General features: G+C 46.7%; 1 protein-coding gene across 1 annotated transcript in view; it reads right to left on the bottom strand.

The window, feature by feature from the left end:
- The window catches only part of LOC115131954 (voltage-dependent L-type calcium channel subunit alpha-1D-like), a 53,009-nt gene that overhangs the window by 2,413 nt on the left and 30,068 nt on the right, over nucleotides 1–20,528 (bottom strand). The window contains 19 exon segments of the mRNA XM_029664072.2: nucleotides 21–206; nucleotides 338–472; nucleotides 645–769; nucleotides 878–999; nucleotides 1,082–1,121; nucleotides 1,124–1,221; nucleotides 2,584–2,960; nucleotides 3,777–3,893; nucleotides 7,943–8,079; nucleotides 10,218–10,319; nucleotides 10,776–10,878; nucleotides 11,025–11,121; nucleotides 11,912–12,039; nucleotides 12,425–12,584; nucleotides 12,747–12,838; nucleotides 12,933–12,998; nucleotides 13,140–13,268; nucleotides 17,415–17,498; nucleotides 17,735–17,845. Of these exon segments, the coding sequence (XP_029519932.2) occupies nucleotides 21–206; nucleotides 338–472; nucleotides 645–769; nucleotides 878–999; nucleotides 1,082–1,121; nucleotides 1,124–1,221; nucleotides 2,584–2,960; nucleotides 3,777–3,893; nucleotides 7,943–8,079; nucleotides 10,218–10,319; nucleotides 10,776–10,878; nucleotides 11,025–11,121; nucleotides 11,912–12,039; nucleotides 12,425–12,584; nucleotides 12,747–12,838; nucleotides 12,933–12,998; nucleotides 13,140–13,268; nucleotides 17,415–17,498; nucleotides 17,735–17,845 (2,409 nt within the window).

Genomic DNA, 20,528 nt, shown 5'->3' with positions numbered 1-20,528 from the left:
TGTGTGTGAGTGCTACTCACAGCCTCCACTAGGCTGTTAGCACTGCCTCTGTTCTGGTGGTACTGCCTGCGATATTCTGGTGGGATCTGGAGCTGTAAGGGGGAGTAAGTACGGCTTAGGGGGGCTTCTTGGACGTCAGTGTACCAGGTGCTCCTTCTCACAGAGCCAGGGGTGCTACTCACACTGCTCAGCCCACGCCAGTCCACCTGGATAAATACAGACACATGAAACCACACGTTTACGTTCACACATGTATAGTATCTCTCAATACACTCAGCCATTGCTTACCACACACCAACGCACGCACACACACACACACACACACACACACACACACCTGGATGAGGGGTGTGTAGTAATGGGAGTGGTCCCTGCTGCTGGGTGAGACGGGGGGCGTGGCCCAGGAGCGTAGAGAGCGTGACGGAGAGAGACGCTGGACTCTGCTGGAGTCCAGGCCAGCCACCGCCATCACCTTGGCAACAGATTAATGAAGGGGTTAACGGGCGTCAAACCATACCTTTATTCTACTGCCTAAATGAAGACGGGTGCATATTGTACGTGTAGCGAGTCCTGTCTAGCATATTTCGGTGGATATAACGGTAAACATCAGTTTGGTTGTGTGCGTTTGGTTCAGTGGTACCTACCTGCTGCTGCAGCAGATGCAGGGGTAGAGCTGTTCGAAGGGGAACGGAAGGGGTCAAGGGGGTGTCATCGCCTTGACTGCTTTGTTTCCGCAGACAATGAAAGTTGAATGAGGGTCTGTGGAGGGCTAGAGGTTCAAACACAAGAGAGACCCTTGTTTGTTACAGCTTTGGGTCATAATTACAAGTGTTACATCGTCTTCTTTATCAGCCAATCAGTGACCAAGGGACCTCACCCTGGGGTGTAGAGGGGAGAAACCATCGCTTCGGCGACCGCCCACCATCCTGGTAAATGGGTTGCTGGTGGTCATCACAGAGACTGTCCGGTTGATGGTCTTGACACTCCTTACGGGACATCCTGAACAACAACATCGTCAATCAACAGCCACCTTTGTCAACAGCAGGAACAGTAGAGGACATAGTGGTTTCCATGGTGATACCTGTCTTTGTGCAACATGATATCATCCTCCTGGTACTCTTCCCGCTGAAGTATTCCCCAGAGCCCCTGTCTTCATCACTGTCTGTCTTCCCTGGCTCCTCTCTACGAACGGTAGGGTAACGAACACCCCCTGAATCTGACCTGAGGTCAAAAGGTCAAAGGTTCAACCAGAAGTTGAGGGGCGATTGAGGAAAAAGTGACGTAACTGTACATACAGATCACAGACTAAAGCCCTGCATTTGAACGAAGATACAGATGATTTCGTCAAATGGTTTACAACCGTAATCAGTAGTATATAATATATATATATAATTCATGTTTTTTTTTGGGGGGGGGGGGGGTGTTGCTCACAGCTCATTATAAACCAATGAAAGATTGGGGTCGTTAAGGGGTGATACAGTAGTTTCATACACATACCTAATGTAGGTCTCATAGTAGTGCCCCCTGTCCTAGCAAGTGGCGGTGAAGGGAATTTGCATTTGGGATAAGGGAGGAGAAGGGCATGCAATGACACAGACAAGACACAATCCGTAATGTGAGACAAACAGAAATAATAATCCGAGACGTATGAAACAATAAACATGACCACCAAAAAAAAGGCGGAAACATCATAGAAATAACACCACAGGTAACATACTATCTATGTATCATCTGTGTGTAGAGTAGATTTGGTGATGAATAAGAAAGGTAGGTGGATGGATACAGAGGAAACCGGGAGCGGTGAGGTCAGGTGGTCATGAATGAGTGTGTGTGTGTGTGCGTGTTGCTGATAAATACACACAATTCCAGGATTTTAACATGAAGAGCTCTTAGGCCCTATTCATTCCGTATCGCTGAAGTTCCTCGTTGCAGCATGATTGAAACTGAAAGGCAATGTTCCCGCGTTCACGGTAAACGCTACAATATGTCGGCCTAATCTGATATTTCTTTTACATTTCTATTGCGCAAATCGGTAACGCTTCAGCTAGATAGATTGAATAGAGACCCTCGTGGTGCAGGAATTAACGGTACTGAAAAGATCCATTCTATGGGTGCCAGGGTAATGGAGTAAAAAGTAAAGGATTTTCTTTAGGAATGTAGTGAAGTAAATGTAAAAGTTCAAAACTATAAATATTAAAGTAAAGTACAGATACCCCCCAAAACTACTTAAGTAGTCCTTTAAAGTATTTTTTCTTAAGTACTTTACAACACTGGCGCTCCACAGCTCCTAGGCATTACGCAAGCAGGTAACCAGTGTGCTCATCACACATGAAATCACAACTAAAATAATCACCTAGTTCATTAGAGGCATCACTACAGACCCCGGTTCAATTCCAGGCTGTATCACAACCGGGCCATGATTGGGAGTCCCATAGGGCGGCGCACAATTGGCCCAGTGTCATCTGGGTTAGGGTTTGGCCATCATTGTAAATAAGAATTTGTTCTTAACTGACTTACCTAGATAAATAAAAGATACCTCTTTTACCAGAGAGACCTAGCCAAGAAAGAATAATCTTAAATTACCTTGCAGATTGGACCGTGGTGTGGGTGTCGAAGTCAACAATCTTGCGGTGCGAGCTGGAAGAGGGTGCCCCATTGGCGGACGGGTGCTCACGGCGAAGACAGCGGCGCTGCCCCCCGTTTGTCAGGGAGGGCACAGGGTGCACGTTGGCATTGTTAAGGTTGGCGTTTGAGGATATGGGGGATTTGGGGTAGTAGTAGTTGTACCAGTGGGGTTCGCCTGCCCTCTCCTCAGACCCGACCAGGGAGGGCTCCACGGAGGCGTGGCAGGAAGGCGGTGGGACCTGGAGGGGCCGCTGAGTGACGTTTGTCTGGTGGGCGGAACCCCGGTGGTCCCCGTTAACGTGATTGGTGTGGTTGGAGAAGATCACGCCGTTCCTCTATAGAGACAACACTGTCAGAACCGACAGTACAAATGACCATAACAAACACAGTGACTAAACTTAACCACTGGCTTTGGATCTGTACTGGTGGTAGGGCACTTTGTCATTGAGGTCTTAATTCCAATCTTCACTAAATGATGTTCAACAGATAATGAAGGTACTAAAATTAACCGTGCATTTAGTTTTTGCGCTAAACATGCTATGAAAGAGGATTGCCTTTAAAAACCACTGGGTTGAACAACTCTGTCATCTGCATGCTCTGGGTTCACAGGCAATATGAGTGTTATTGTATCGAATGGAGGGAGCCGGAAGTGAACCCGAGTCACGTTAGGTTAAGGTTAAGGAATGGATTAGCTAACATGCTAAGTAGCTAAAAAGTAGTAAGTACTGTAGTTGCTAATTAGCTCAAATGCCAAAGTTGTCCATGATGAGATTCGAACACGCAACCTTTGGGTTGCTAGAAGATTAAAGATAATGTAACCATCCTTGACATTTAGTTAGGAGTCAATTAACCTGATGACAGCGACCAAGGGTGGGTTTCAGCTTACGTAACTTAGCTCCCTCAGCAAACGTCACCTACTACTAACAAGCACACCATGAACATGCAGCCCCTAACAGGCAAGCAAGCTCCTCCCAAACCGCGGGCCAAAAGAAGGACCTGTTTTAATAGGCACTTGATTTAGAGCACCCAGCAACCACGAACAGAGTTCGAGACCATTCCATTGGCTGTAAAAAAGCGAACCCTGCCCACTGAACGTGTCGGGTGAGCTAAATCAAGCGCGCTTATTGAATGAACCGGGGACAGTGATTTACCCTGTACATCTCCTCGCCGCCTTCTGCGTTAATGTCGACAAGGCCCTCGTCTTGCAGGTCACATGATATGACTCGGCGGATTTCAGGCCCAATATCATGCAGTGTGCGGAGACCGGCCTGCAATGACGACAAGAGAGCAGCTGAGCGCCGGCAGGAACACAAACACAGAGATACACACATGTGAACTGTACACACAAAGACCCTCAGACCAGACATACTGAGGTGCTTTGTAAAGCTATAGATAATGCAGGGTGTGTGCACAGCACTGTTCTCTTTATCTCTCATAATAAAAGGGATAGTCTGCAACTCCAAGCACAGCCAGAGGTGAAATAGCAAAGTGCAGACCAGAGAAGCAGCATTGTGTGTGTTCAGGTGCAGTGGGCCTGCTGCTTTGCCCATGTCCTGTGGTGATTGGGCAAAGCACTACTCAGTGTGATTTGTCGCTAACTAGCAGTTACATATTGTTTACCCTTATCAATGTGTCATTATCTTACTAAAATAGCACCCGTATTTGGGTTTGTAAGTCATGTCATCAGTTGTTGCTCACAGAACAGGGCTCCGGGCAGCCGAGCGGAAATGGAGGAAAACTCGCCTCCCTGCGGACCTGGCATCCTTTCACTCCCTCCTCTCTACATTTTCCTCCTCTGTCTCTGCTGCTAAAGCCACTTTCTACCACTCTAAATTCCAAGCATCTGCCTCTAACCCTAGGAAGCTCTTTGCCACCTTCTCCTCCCTCTTGAATCCTCCTCCCCCCCCCCCCTCCTCCCTCTCTGCAGATGACTTCGTCAACCATTTTGAAAAGAAGGTTGACGACATCCGATCCTCGTTTGCTAAGTCAAACGACACCGCTGGTTCTGCTCACACTGCCCTACCCTGTGCTCTGACCTCTTTCTCCCCTCTCTCTCCAGATGACATCTCGCGTCTTGTGACGGCCGGCCGCCCAACAACCTGCCCGCTTGACCCTATCCCTCCTCTCTTCTCCAGACCATCTCCGGTGACCTTCTCCCTTACCTCACCTCGCTCATCAACTCATCCCTGACCGCTGGCTACGTCCCTCCCGTCTTCAAGAGAGCGAGAGTTGCACCCCTTCTGAAAAAACCTACACTCGATCCCTCCGATGTCAACAACTACAGACCAGTATCCCTTCTTTCTTTTCTCTCCAAAACTCTTGAACGTGCCGTCCTTGGCCAGCTCTCCCGCTATCTCTCTCAGAATGACCTTCTTGATCCAAATCAGTCAGGTTTCAAGACTAGTCATTCAACTGAGACTGCTCTTCTCTGTATCACGGAGGCGCTCCGCACTGCTAAAGCTAACTCTCTCTCCTCTGCTCTCATCCTTCTAGACCTATCGGCTGCCTTCGATACTGTGAACCATCAGATCCTCCTCTCCACCCTCTCCGAGTTGGGCATCTCCGGCGCGGCCCACGCTTGGATTGCGTCCTACCTGACAGGTCGCTCCTACCAGGTGGCGTGGCGAGAATCCGTCTCCTCACCACGTGCTCTCACCACTGGTGTCCCCAGGGCTCTGTTCTAGGCCCTCTCCTATTCTCGCTATACACCAAGTCACTTGGCTCTGTCATAACCTCACATGGTCTCTCCTATCATTGCTATGCAGACGACACACAATTAATCTTCTCCTTTCCCCCTTCTGACGACCAGGTGGCGAATCGCATCTCTGCATGTCTGGCAGACATATCAGTGTGGATGACGGATCATCACCTCAAGCTGAACCTCGGCAAGACGGAGCTGCTCTTCCTCCCGGGAAGGACTGCCCGTTCCATGATCTCGCCATCACGGTTGACAACTCCATTGTGTCCTCGTCCCAGAGCGCTAAGAACCTTGGCGTGATCCTGGACAACACCCTGTCGTTCTCAAATAACATCAAGGCGGTGGCCCGTTCCTGTAGGTTCATGCTCTACAACATCCGCAGAGTACGACCCTGCCTCACACAGGAAGCGGCGCAGGTCCTAATCCAGGCACTTGTCATCTCCGTCTGGATTACTGCAACTCGCTGTTGGCTGGGCTCCCTGCCTGTGCCATTAAACCCTACAACTCATCCAGAACGCCGCAGCCCGTCTGGTGTTCAACCTTCCCAAGTTCTCTCACATCACCCCGCTCCTCCGCTCTCTCCACTGGCTTCCAGTTGAAGCTCACATCCGCTACAAGACCATGGTGCTTGCCTACGGAGCTGTGAGGGGAACGGCACCTCAGTACCTCCAGGCTCTGATCAGGCCCTACACCCAAACAAGGGCACTGCGTTCATCCACCTCTGGCCTGCTCGCCTCCCTACCACTGAGGAAGTACAGTTCCCGCTCAGCCCAGTCAAAACTGTTCGCTGCTCTGGCCCCCCAATGGTGGAACAAACTCCCTCACGACGCCAGGACAGCGGAGTCAATCACCACCTTCCGGAGACACCTGAAACCCCACCTCTTTAAGGAATACCTAGGATAGGATAAAGTAATCCTTCTCACCCCCCCTTAAAAGACCTAGATGCACTATTGTAAAGTGACTGTTCCACTGGATGTCATAAGGTGAAAGCACCAATTTGTAAGTCGCTCTGGATAAGAGCGTCTGCTAAATGACTTAAATGTAAATGTAATGTAAATGTTGTTTCAAAGGTCATTATATTGTGAGTTCTACAGGTACAGTGGAAATCGGAAGTTTACATACACTTAGGTTGGACTCGTTTTTCAACCACTCTACAAATTTCTTGGCAAGTGAGTTAGGACATCTACTTTGTGCATGACAAGTAATTTTTCCAACAATTGTTTACAGACAGATTATTTCACTGTATCACAATTCCAATGGGTCAGAAGTTTACATACACTAAGTTGACTGTGCCTTTAAACAGGTGGAAAATTCCAGAAAATTATGTCATGGCTTTAGAAGCTTCTGATAGGCTAATTGACATCATTTGAGTCAATTGGAGGTGAACCTGTGGATGTATTTCAAGGCCTACCTTCAAACACAGTTCCTCTTTGCTTGACATCATGGGAAAATCAAAAGAAATCAGCCAAGACCCCAGAAAAGAATTGTAGACCTTCACAAGTCTGGTTCATCCTTGGGAGCAATTGCCAACCACCTGAAGGTACCACCTTCATCTGTACAAACAATAGTATGCAAGTATAAACATCCTGGGACCACACAGCCGTCATACCGCTCAGGAAGGAGAAGCGTTCTGTCTCCCAGAACAACAGCAAAGTACCTTGTGAAGGTGCTGGAGGAAACAGGTACAAAAGTATCTATATCCACAGTAAAACAAGTCCTATATCGACATAACCTGAAAGGCCGCACAGCAAGGAAGAAGCCACTGCTCCAAAACCGCCATAAAAAAGCCAGACTACGGTTTGCAACGGCACATGGGGACAAAGATCGTACTTTTTGGAGAAATGTCCTCTGGTCTGATGAAACAAAAATAGAACTGTTTGGCCATAATGACCATCGTTATCTTTGGAGGAAAAAAGGGGAGGCTTGTAAGCCGAAGAACACCATCCCAACAGTGAAGCACATGGGGTGGCAGCATCATGTTGTGGGGGTGCTTTGCTGCAGGAGGGACTGGTGCACTTCACTATAATTATGTGGATATATTGAAGCAACATCTCAAGACATCAGTCAGGAAGTTAAAGCTTGGTCGCCAATGGGTCTTCCAAATGGACAATGACCCCACACATACTTCCAAAGTTGTGGCAAAATGGCTTAAGGACAACAAAGTTAAGGTATTGGAGTGGCCATCACAAAGCCCTGACCTCAATCCTATAGAACATTTGTGGGAGCTTGTGGAAGGCTACCCAAAACGTTTGACCCAAGTTAAACAATTTAAAGGCAATGCTACCAAATATTGAGTGTATGTAAACTTCTGACCCACTGGGAATGTGATGAAAGAAATAAAAGCTAAAATAAATCATTCTCTACTATTATTCTGACATTTCACCTAACTGAACTAAGACAGGGAATTTTTACTCGGATTAAATGTCAGGAATTGTGAAAAACTGAGTTTATATGTATTTGGCTAAGGTATATGTAAACTCCCGACTTCAACTGTAGCTGCAGTTGAAAAATATTGCCGTGTGTTACATACAGATTGGCCATAATAGTGGACTTTTTGTTAGTGTTTACAACCCTAGAGGAGGTCAAATGGTACAGTCCAGTACAGAAGTTGAGACTCACCTGGAGGGCGATGGTGGAGTTCAGGCTGGTGAATGAGTTTCTTCCCACCAGGCCTTGCTCTTTGCGTTTCTTGAATTTCCTGAAGTAGTCCTGTATCAGGAAGGTAGCATAGAACTTCCCCACGGTTACCTCATCATCTGAGTGAATAGACCACACAAACGCCTCCACTGTCAGCACCGCACCACGCCACCACTCACCGTATTATCCATCATTCTTAGGCACTGTAGCTGACTTTCTAGGGACCCCGGAGCTTTTGTGCAAAGCCGTCTGTGGCATATAACCTATTCAAATATGAAATCAAAAAAGCTGAAAACAAAATGGGACTTTAACCAAGCACTACACTGCAGTTTGGTGTCTGCCAGACCAGTGTGACAGCCTCAGCGGCTTCTCAGCTCTCTTCCTGGGCCTGTATCTGTACCTGGATCTGTGATGACCGAGAACATAGCCGAGCACAGTCCCGACCTTCTGACAAGACAGCCAACAGAAACCTCCAGCAAAACATCAGCACACCAGTCCTCTCAAAACAGCTCTACCCACTAGAGACTTTCTGTGGCATTTATATGAACAGAAAATATGGCAAAATACGAACAGATCTGAAACGTGGAATTTTAAACAACAAAGAGAAACAAGCCTCAACTCAATACAGTCATGAGATGAAGCGGTGTCACGTTTGTTTTCTGTCGAACTAACCACAATCACATCTCACTAAAGTCTACCACACAGCTAGCTACACATCTAGCTACAGTACTGCTGTTATTACCTAAGGCTTAGCTAGCTACAGTACAGGGACACCGCCACAGTTAAGAAGAATCTAACAAGAAGACTACAGCAGAGAGACTGGTATTATCTAAGCTGTGAAAAGCGACGCGCAGGCCAGGGAAGCAGTAGAGAACAGAGGAAGCAGCGGTCTGTGTCACTCAGCTAGCTAGTAAGCAGACTGGGGACACAAGGCACAGGAGAGTGCGGCAACAATAGTTTCATGACACCGGCCAAAAACAGAACTGCTGCAGGAAATTCTGGACGGCAGAGAGAGAGAGAGAGACTAGGGAAGAGGAGGGAAAGCTGTGGAGAAGAGAAGCTTGGCCAGAAAGAGAGAGAGAGAGATCAAGATGAGTTAGTAGTTATAGCAGAGCATGCAGTGCTAGAACGAGCCTAGCATCAGAGAGCCAAAGCACAAAGCATAGTGCAGCAAATGACAACTAGGGAAATAAAATGAACACGACGAATAGGGGTGGGTTGCAGAAAACTAGAGAACAGTGAAAACATCACAGGTTGGTCAACACCAGCACAGCATGACACTATAGACGGTTTAGGATCGTACGGCTCAGGACAGCCAAGTGGGAGACAACAAAAGAACACACAGCAAAACAGTTGAGCGTGGCATTGCACAGAAACGCATGGGTGCTGTGAGCCTGCGTCCTAACCGAAATCATATTCCCTCCCTTCCTATAAGGAACACTACTAAGTGCACAAGAAAGTGAATAGGGTGCCATATCAGATTGAACCTGGCCTGACTATCAATCGGGAGCCCCAGAGTCAAGCTGCAGTGAGCATTTTCAGGGTCGATGTCAATAATGGACGATCCCTGGCTGTGACCCCACTCTCTGAGGGTGTCGCAGGGGGAGTGGGGTATGCAACAACAACAAAAACACATTTCACACCACACACCTGTACAGGTTACAGACTTATAGAAGCACCCTCTATTTGACCTTTGATATGAGCACACTCGGTGTGGATGGCAAGATAAGAGTCGGATAAGGTGAGTTTCTCTGAACTGAAGTGACTGTCTGCTCCTCTATCTGGTCCTGCTCTTATCTGTGGTCAAACGACTAGGCTTTAACAGCTATTGACACATGAAAACAAGAAGAGAGGACTCGACTGCCTGTCAATAATTAGTCTACGCAAACTGTTCCACTAGAGGGTCGGCATTACAGTGGATCACTAATGTCAATGAATGAGTTGATCCTTAATGTGGGACTGCTAATAACCTATGCTGTTAGCGATCCATGCACCTCTATGCAACAAGTCCCATGAACGTATTGTGAGGGAAAGCTTTGTCGCAGGTCAGCCTGGAGTATAGGATTGCCACCCTGACCTCACACACACAGTGCATAAGCAACAACCCTGCTTATGCATGTGCGTCTGCACAGCGCATTTGTATGTTTGAAGTGTACAGGGTGCGCAGGGCAGTCTGCCACACCTCTGTAGCCAGGCTACATCTACCGTCCAGTTACTGGAGACAGAGGTCACAAGAGACTGGAGCCATTCTACTGACCGCCAGCAGGGGGCACCACTTGGTCCAGCAGCTTCATGCTGGTCCTCTTCCAGATCTTCTTGATGACCGCTCGCAACTCCTCATTGGCCTGCTCCAGGTTGCCTAGGAAATCAAACACTCTGTAAATGTGTTGGACCAATCAAAGCAGCCATTTAGCGGGCCACTGTATACAAGTATTTTGAGTACAGTACATTCTGAGAAACTGGATGACGACTGCGTGTCCTCATTCAGACATCGTCCCTGTGTCAGCTCCCAGCAGCTCCCTCTTGTGGCTACAGGCAGTACTACATCCCCTACTATAAAAGGTTGTGTAATATTTTTACCTTTATTTAACTAGGCAAGTCAGTGAAGAACAAATTCTTATTTTCAATGGCTGCCTACGAACAGTGGGTTAACTGCCTTGTTCAGGGGCAGAACAACAGACCTTATCAGCTCTGGGATTCGATCCAGCAACCTTTCGGTTACCTTTCGGGCCACGGTATTGTAATATACCAAGCTCGCCTATCCTCAAAGGTGAATGTCCACAGCAGCTGGTGCTGCGATGACCGCACTGCTCACCTTCGGTCTTGATCTTCAGAGCGGTCCTCACCAAGGCAAACAGGGTGGCGTTAAACATGACCGTGCCATCACTGTTCAGGGGCATGTTCATGGCAACCAATCTCTGAAAGGAGTCACGGTGAGTTAACCAGGGCAAGATTGAGCCCACAAAAAAAGGAACACCTTGTGTGAAACGTTTGTGTAACGTGTGCAGTGTTTGTGCTGTGTGTTGAATACAATGTGTGTGTTTGTGTGGGTGCATAAGCACACCTTGCAGGCCACTCTGTGTGGACACAGCTTGCCGAAGCCTAGAGGAGGCTGGATGCGTCTCAGCAAGGTCACCACATCCAGATGCTTTATCCTGCCCCTGAAAGAGACAGCAACACCAACACTGAAGGCAACACACTCCTGACAGCAACACCAAATACAGAAACAACACAGGGAGAACTAATGTAGATGAATGACTGCAGGTGTGTGTGTGTGCGCACAGGTAACTTAGTAAAAATACTTTGAAATACTACTTAATTCATTTTTTTCTGTACTTGACTATTTATATATTAGACAACTTTTACTTCACTACATTCATAAAGAAAACATGTACTTTTTACTCCCATATATTTTCCCTGATACCCCAAAACACTTGTTACATTTCGAATGCTCAGGCAGGACAGCGATACAGTCCAATTCACACACTTATCAATTTAGCATATTGTCATCACTACTGCCTCTGATCTGGCGGACTCACTAAACACAAATTCTGCGTTTGTAAATGATGTCTGAGTGTTTGAATGTCCCCTTAACTGTCAATACATTTACAAAAAATATATATCTACTTGGAACCATAAGTGTTCTACCTGGAACCAACAAGGGTTCTTCAAAGGGTTCTCGCTATGGAGACAGCTGAAGAACCCTATTAGGTTCTAGATAGCACTTTTTTTTATTTACTCCTTAAGTACATTTAAAACCAGATACTTTTACCCAAGTAATATTTCACTGGGTGACTTTCAGTTTTTACTTGAGTCATTTTCTATGAAGGTATTTTTATTATTTTTACTCAAGTATGACAATTGAGTACTTTTCTCACCACCGTGTGTGTGTGTGTGTGTGTGTGTGTGTGTGTGTGTGTCCTGTATGTCCAGATGTTAATGCAGACTCACTTAGCCTCAGGGTCGTACTCAGACCAGATCCTTTTAAACTCATCCAGGTGGTGAGGACCCAGAATGGACCAATCCCGCGTCAGATAGTCAAAGTTATCCATGATGACAGCCACGAACAGGTTGATGATCTGAAACAGAGGTAGTGAAACACTCAGTGGGCGTGTTTAACGATTCTTCTGGGGACCAGAAGTCCCCACGAGGATAGTAAATTAACAGAAATATGACCAACTGGAGACATTTTGTTAGTCCCCACGTGGTCAAATGCTATTTCTAGGGAGTTTAGGATTAAGGTTAGAATTAGTGTTAGGGTTAGGGTTAGAATTACATTTAGGGTTAGGAGCTAGGTTTAGGTTTAGGGTAAGGTTAGGTTTTTTGGTTAGGGTAAGAGTACGGGTTAGGGTTAAGGTTAGTGAAAATAGGATTTTGAATGGGACTGAATTGTGTGTCCCCACAAGGTTAGCTGTACAAGACTTTGTGTGTGTGTGTCTACATGCTGTGTGTATGTGTGTGTACCAGGAAGGCGCAGAGCATGTAGAAGCTGATGAAGTAGATGATGGCGAATCCGCTTCCACAGGTTCTCTCCTCTCCAGGGTTGTAGTCTGACTCGGAGTCACACAGCTTCCCTGGCAGACATGCCAGCATGATCTCCTGCCACACCTCGCCTGTAGCACACCTGAGAACATTCAAGTCATGTTATAACCCCAACACTATCACAACTATTCACCGTCCATAACCGCACACGCGTGCGTTTGACCTGACGCCAAACTTGTCCCTAGCGCACCGCAATATGATGACGCATAATACACAAACGTCACACACGCACACACACACACACCTGAAGAGCATCAGGACAGCTTGAGGAAAGGTCTGGAAGTTGTTGTTGTGGTTTATCTGTGTGCCGTCTACCATGGCTATCTTTCCAAACACCTGAAACAAACAAACACAGTGTGTTAGGAAGAAACAAGTCCCGGAGATAAGCGAATCGTAATGCCAACTCAAAAGAGAAATGTTTGCCAGTTACCTGCATGCCGATAACAGCGTAGATGAAGAATAGCATGGCTATCAGGAGGGCAACATAGGGAAGAGCCTGGGAATGAATGCAAAGAGAGAGAAAGACCGTTTCAGGAGTGTGTTCAGACACAGGAAGAGAAGGGTGCACCTTCACCTGTACGGTTACAGTCGGACACATATGACTCCGCTGTCAACCCCGAGTGGATTATTCTCTCACCTGGAAGGACTTGATGAAGGTCCACAGGAGCGTTCGGATGCCCTCCCCTCTGCTGAGCAGCTTGACCAATCGCATGACTCGGAACAAGCGGAAGAATGTGATGGAGATGCGAGCGCTGTCCTCTGTGTTCTGAGACAGAGAGAGAGAGAGAGAGAGACAGGAGGTGGAACCTCCATAGGACTGATGGTGTTGCTTTCACACACAGCTAGGAGCAGGCCAGATATCAACACGCAGTTTGTTTGTATGTATGTGTGTGTGTGTGTGTGTGTGTGTGTGGGTGCACATCAGTGCATGTGCGTACGCATTCAGGTAGAGGAACATGCAACAGTCCTCGACTTGTGTGAAAGCAATGCATACACAGCCACATACATACACATACAAGTGTCCCCACTCCTAGGAGTCATACAGGGACGTGTCTCCAGACTCGGCGGGAATGCCCAGACACACGCTTCGTTGGATGACCACTTGAGACACAAGCAAAACCACAGCATCTACGCGATCCCAGGTCAAACGTGAACAATGGGAACACAACAAAAGACTGATAATGGGACGACCATCAACACAAACAAGATCCCAAATCAGAACCGATCTTGTCCATGGTACCGGGCCACAAAACAGATCTTGTCCATGGTACCGGGCCACAGAACAGATCTTGTCCATGGTACCGGGCCACAAAACAGATCTGGTCCATGGTACCGGGCCACAGAACAGATCTTGTCCATGGTACCGGGCCACAAAACAGATCTTGTCCATGGTACCGGGCCACAAAACAGATCTTGTCCATGGTACCGGGCCACAAAACAGATCTGGTCCATGGTACCGGGCCACAAAACAGATCTGGTCCATGGTACCGGGCCACAAAACAGATCTTGTCCATGGTACCGGGCCACAAAACAGATCTTGTCCATGGTACCGGGCCACAAAACAGATCTTGTCCATGGTACCGGGCCACAAAACAGATCTTGTCCATGGTACCGGGCCACAAAACAGATCTGGTCCATGGTACCGGGCCACAAAACAGATCTTGTCCATGGTACCGGGCCACAAAACAGGCAAGACAAAAATCCTCATGAACGAATATCATTCAGAACATATTTCATTCCAAACGAACGTGACGACATGACTGACAACAGAAACAGCTCTGTGCTGAGACGATGACGACGAGGAAGAGAGGGGTAGTGGGAGGGGCTTCTTACCCCTGGCTCCACAATCACCTTCACCACTGGCAGGGCCTTGAGACCAAAAAGTCTGGGTTAACCACTAACAACTTGACTACCCTCATCACTCACATCACTGATGTCATCCATGAGTCATTGTTATTGGCATAATGACTTAACTGCTTCACAATGTCATTACATTTCTTCATCGTCGATTGAATCAACCCAGCAACAATATGATCGTAACTTCTTTAATACAGCTCGGGAATCAGACATCATCCATAACAGACATGTTACAGTCAGCATCCGTGTCGACGGGACATCATCATCGTTGCCTCTCACGCAAAGCAGAATCACAAGAGCTTAAGCACAGTATGACCACGGTGGCACGTTCGGTACATAAAACGGGCCCTTCAATTCTACACAGGTGAAGAAAGGAAACTGTGACCTGAACCAGAGAACGAGTGGGTCCCACAAATACAAACTCGGTTGAATATTTCAATCATTTAAAAGTAAATATCCAATGTGATTGTCACTCACTGGTCAAACACATTTATGAGAGTTTGTTACAAGATGACTAACATAACTAATAGAATAATATAGGGTCACTTAGCTTACTTACCATGTAGGTAAGACACTGTGTTTTATTGTGTACGTGTGTAAGGCACTGTGTTTTATTGTGTACCTGTGTAAGACACTGTGTTTTATTGTGTACGTGTGTAAGGCAGTGTGTTTTATTGTGTACGTGTGTAAGACACTGGGTTTTATTGTGTACGTGTGTAAGGCAGTGTGTTTTATTGTGTACGTGTGTAAGGCAGTGTGTTTTATTGTGTACGTGTGTAAGGCAGTGTGTTTTATTGTGTACGTGTGTAAGGCAGTGTGTTTTATTGTGTACGTGTGTAAGGCAGTGTGTTTTATTGTGTACGTGTGTAAGACACTGTGTTTTATTGTGTACGTGTGTAAGGCAGTGTGTTTTATTGTGTACGTGTGTAAGGCAGTGTGTTTTATTGTGTACGTGTGTAAGGCAGTGTGTTTTATTGTGTACGTGTGTAAGGCAGTGTGTTTTATTGTGTACGTGTGTAAGACACTGTGTTTTATTGTGTACGTGTGTAAGGCAGTGTGTTTTATTGTGTACGTGTGTAAGGCAGTGTGTTTTATTGTGTACGTGTGTAAGGCAGTGTGTTTTATTGTGTACGTGTGTAAGGCAGTGTGTTTTATTGTGTACGTGTGTAAGACACTGTGTTTTATTGTGTACGTGTGTAAGGCAGTGTGTGTGTTGAGATTTGTGTTCCAAACAGAACAAAAGACAAAGCCACACAAACGTCATGATGACACACAGTTACCAGAACAGCACCAAGCATGGATCACTAATCTAGATAGCCTATTGGAGGGAGGCATTGCAATAACCCTCATAGCTGCGGTATTCAAACTTCTTCAGCGGGGGGACCCCATTTCTTTTCCACTTGAATTTCACGTGCGAACCCACCACACCCCAAATCTAAATGACACAACCTTCAAATCGGTACTTTTAGATTTTTACATAAAAAAAAAAACTTCAATTCATTACATTTTCATCCCTCGTATCAAAATGAAAAGAAACCAATCAATACATTTACTCAATTTAATTACATTTCTCAACTTTTATATACGGTCCCATACAATAATCTGTACTCTTAATATTTAGTCATTTTTTTTTCAAATATAAGTTTATTTGTATCTTTTTTTGACCCCACAGCAGTTCCCCAGTGACCCCGACCTTGAATACCACTGCCTTAGAGTGTTTCAAAACTGTCCGATCATTCTAAAATCGTACAAATCTGTTGTCAGCACATTTGTAGACATCACATAAACACATTTTGATCTCCAAGGATCACAGGGTTGCATTCATGATTATCAATGCTACTAAACAGCTAGATAAAGCAACGCCTTTATCAAGAGCCTAGTCAATGAACATGTCTGGGACGTGAAACCATTTTGAGATCTGGAGTGCAACCCTGACGTTGTTGCAAAGGCATTCCCTCCAATAGTGCTGCGGGACAAGTTGGCGTGAAGATGGCTACTTACATTGATCTCAGTGATTGCAATGTCAACGACGCTACCGACAACAATTAAGGCATCAAACGTGTTCCATGCATCAGCGAAATAGTGCTGTAAGCGCCAGTCCACGGACACAAAGAGAAGAGGACAGAGAGAGAGAACGAGAAGGATAGAGATATGTGAAAATACAAATGAGTTAAGACATGAAAGAATACGGGGCAACAAGTAGAAAAAGCGTCTGAGTGGCACTTGTCTGTGAGAATACAAAGCGGAGGCACCTTAACCGGGGAGGACGGGCTCGTAGTAATGGCTGGAATGGAATTAATAGAATGGTATCGAAACACATCAAACACAATGCGTTTGATACCATTCCGTAAACTCCATTCCAGCCATTGTTATGAGCCCGCCCTCCCCTCAGCAGGCTTCTGTCGCGCATGCCTCTAAGTAGCCCAACTGATACATATGAACCAGTGAATGAAGTTCTTCTGACTGTGATCTGTTATGAACCCTCTACAACCCACTATAAGATATTACACGTTTCTCACTGACACAGTGCCGACACAGTGCTGAGTAACTGGTTACAATAGACCTAGACCCAACACCAGTCCTGACCAGGGATCATCTCCCAAATTCAGCGGCGGGGGCAGTTTTTTTCATGAGCGGACGGTCGGGGGGCCCGGAACATATTTACAAATCATTTGTAGACTGCAAATTGATCGCAAGGAGCCCAAACAGATATAATATTTGACTAAAACATAATCATTTCAAACCAATCACTTGGAGTTGATTTCCTGGTGGTTTTATTATATTTTTAAGTCCAAAAATGAAGATGCCCAAAAAATAAATACAAATAAATGTAGTTTTTATTGCTCAGAGAACATGAGGGGGGGGGGGGGGGGGGTAAAACCATCCGCGGGCCGTGACGCTAGTTGGGGAACCCTGATCAAGACCTATGGGTGACCAGCCCTGAAAGACTGGCTTTAGGAGTGAGTCTAGAAAAAGGTGAGGGAGGCAAGGAAGGAAGGAAGGAAGGAAGGAAGAGAGGAGGCAGAGAGGAGGGCAGGTCTATTACAATACTCACATCTACCTGACTGAGAATGATGTCGACTACACTGCCGATCACCACCAGGGCATCGAAGACGTTCCAGGCGTCTCCAAAATACCCCTACAGGCCAGGGTACAGAGCGCACCGCAGGGGGAGGTAGGGAGAGGGGTAGGAGGGTCAGTGGAGGGTAAGAAGTAGAGAGGGAAAGGGTGAGCGGGGGAGGGGGAGGGGGGTGTTAAGGTCAATACTACAGAGGGAAATGCTTGACAGAAAGACAGGGGGATGAGAGGAGTGAGAGGGGTGAGTTAACTGGTCTATGATGCAAGCTGAGAGGCAGGCCTGACTGACTGACTCACCCTGGGTCTGAAGGCAATCAGTTTGAGGATCATCTCTACGGTGAAGACGCCAGTGAAGACCATGTTGAGGACGTCCATGGCGTAGTTGAACAGGTGGGACTGGCCATAGTGCTGAGGAAATGGAGAGAGAGGGAGAGAGAGGGAGAGAGGGGGGGGGGTCGGAAGATGAGAGAGAAAGTGGCATTGAAGAACAGAAAGAAGGATGATGAGATGGGACTGAGGTACAGACATATAGATATATACACACTGCTCAAAAAAATAAAGGGAACACTAAAATAACACATCCTAGATCTGAATGAATGAAATATTCTTATTAAATACTTTTTTCTTTACATAGTTGAATGTGCTGACAACAAAATCAAACAAAAATTATCAATGGAAATCAAATTTATCAACCCATGGAGGTCTGGATCTGGAGTGACACTCAAAATTAAAGTGGAAAACCACACTACAGGCTGATCCAACTTTGATGTAATGTCCTTAAAACAAGTCAAAATGAGGCTCAGTAGTGTGTGTGGCCTCCACGTGCCTGTATGACCTCCCTACAACGCCTGGGCATGCTCCTGATGAGGTGGCGGATGGTCTCCTGAGGGATCTCCTCCCAGACCTGGACTAAAGCATCCGCCAACTCCTGGGCAGTCTGTGGTGCAACGTGGCGTTGGTGGATGGAGCGAGACATGATGTCCCAGATGTGCTCAATTGGATTCAGGTCTGGGGAACGGGCGGGCCAGTCCATAGCATCAATGCCTTCCTCTTGCAGGAACTGCTGACACACTCCAGTCACATGAGGTCTAGCATTGTCTTGCATTAGGAGGAACCCAGGGCCATCCGCACCAGCATATGGTCTCACAAGGGGTCTGAGGTTCTCATCTCGGTACCTAATGGCAGTCAGGCTACCTCTGGCGAGCACATGGAGGGCTGTGCGTCCCCCCAAAGAAATGCCACCGCACACCATGACTGACCCACCGCCAAACCGGTCATGCTGGAGGATGTTGCAGGCAGCAGAACGTTCTCCACAGAGTCTCCAGACTCTGTCACGTCTGTCACATGCTCAGTGTGAACCTGCTTTCATCTGTGAAGAGCACAGGGCGCCAGTGGCGAATTTGCCAATCTTGGTGTTCTCTGGCAAATGCCAAATGTCCTGCACGGTGTTGGGCTGTAAGCACAACCCCCACCTCTGGAAGTCAGGCCCTCATACCACCCTCATGGAGTCTGTTTCTGACCGTTTGAGCAGACACATGCACATTTGTGGCCTGCTGGAGGTCATTTTGCAGGGCTATGGCAGTGCTCCTCCTGCTCCTCCTTGCACAAAGGCGGAGGTAGCAGTCCTGCTGCTGGGTTGTTGCCCTCCTACGGCCTCCTCCACGTCTCCTGATGTACTGGCCTGTCTCCTGGTAGCGCCTCCATGCTCTGGACACTACGCTGACAAACACAGCAAACCTTCTTGCCACAGCTCGCATTGATGTTCCATCCTGGATGAGCTGCACTACCTGAGCCACTTGTGTGGGTTGTAGACTCCGTCTCATGCTACCACTAGAGTGAAAGCACCGCCAGCATTCAAAAGTGACCAAAACATCAGCCAGGAAGCATAGGAACTGAGAAGTGGTCTGTGGTTGCCACCTGCAGAACCACTCCTTTATTGGGGGTGTCTTGCTAATTGCCTATAATTTCCACCTGTTGTCTATTCCATTTGCACAACAGCATGTGAAATGTATTGTCAATCAGTGTTGCTTCCTAAGTGGACAGTTTTATTTCACAGAAATGTTGTGTTGTTTAAGTGTTCCCTTTATTTTTTTGAGCAGTGTATATATATATATATATATATATATATATATATATATATATATATGAGTTAAGGAGTCTGACAAAGTGTCACAGAACACAGAGAGACACAGAGGGACAGAGAAATAGACCCCGACACAGAGAGACACAGAGGGACAGAGAAGTAGACCCAGGCACATAGACACAGAGAGAGAACAGAGAGAGGGCTATAGAAGGCTACGGGGGCTATAGAGGGCTATAGAGGGCTAAATAGGCCTATAGAGGGCTACAGAGGGCTATTTAGAGCTATAGTGGTCTATTTAGAGCTATAGAGGGCTAAATAGGCATATAGAAGGCTATTTAGAGCTATAGAGGGCTATATAGGCATATAGAGGGCTATAGAATGCTATAGGGGGCTATAAACGGCTACAGAGGGCTATTTAGAGCTATAGAGGGCTATATAGGGCTATTTAGAGCTATAGTGGTCTATTTAGAGCTATATAGGGCTATATAGGCCTATAGAGGGCTACATAGGGCTATTTAGAGCTATAGAGGGCTATATAGGCATATAGAGGTCTATAGGGGGCTATATAGGCATATAGAGGGATATAGGGGGCTATATAGGCATATAGAGGGCTATAGAAGGCTATAGGGGGCTATAAGTGGCTATTTAGAGCTATAGAGGGCTATTTAGAGCTATAGAGGGTTATATAAGCATAGAGGGCTACAGAGGGCTATTTAGAGCTAAAGGGGGCTATATATGGCTATTTAGAGCTATAGAGGGCTATATAGGCATATAGAGGGCTACAGAGGGCTATTTAGAGCTATAGAGGGCTTTATAGGGCTGTTTAGAGCTATAGGGGGCTATATAGGGCTATATAGGGCTATCGAGGCATATAGAGGGCCATAGAGGGCAATGTAGGGCTATAGAGGGCCATAGAGGGCTTTAGAGGGCTATATAGAGCTATAGAGGGCTATTTAGAGCTATAGAGGGCTGTAGAGGGCCATAGAGGGCTATATAGGGCTATAGAGG

This window comes from Oncorhynchus nerka, linkage group LG7 (genome assembly GCF_034236695.1).
Source record: "Oncorhynchus nerka isolate Pitt River linkage group LG7, Oner_Uvic_2.0, whole genome shotgun sequence".
In the NCBI taxonomy this organism is placed as follows: domain Eukaryota; kingdom Metazoa; phylum Chordata; class Actinopteri; order Salmoniformes; family Salmonidae; genus Oncorhynchus; species Oncorhynchus nerka.
Note: the sequence above shows the minus strand (reverse complement) of the source record. Positions and strands in the feature narration are given on the sequence as shown.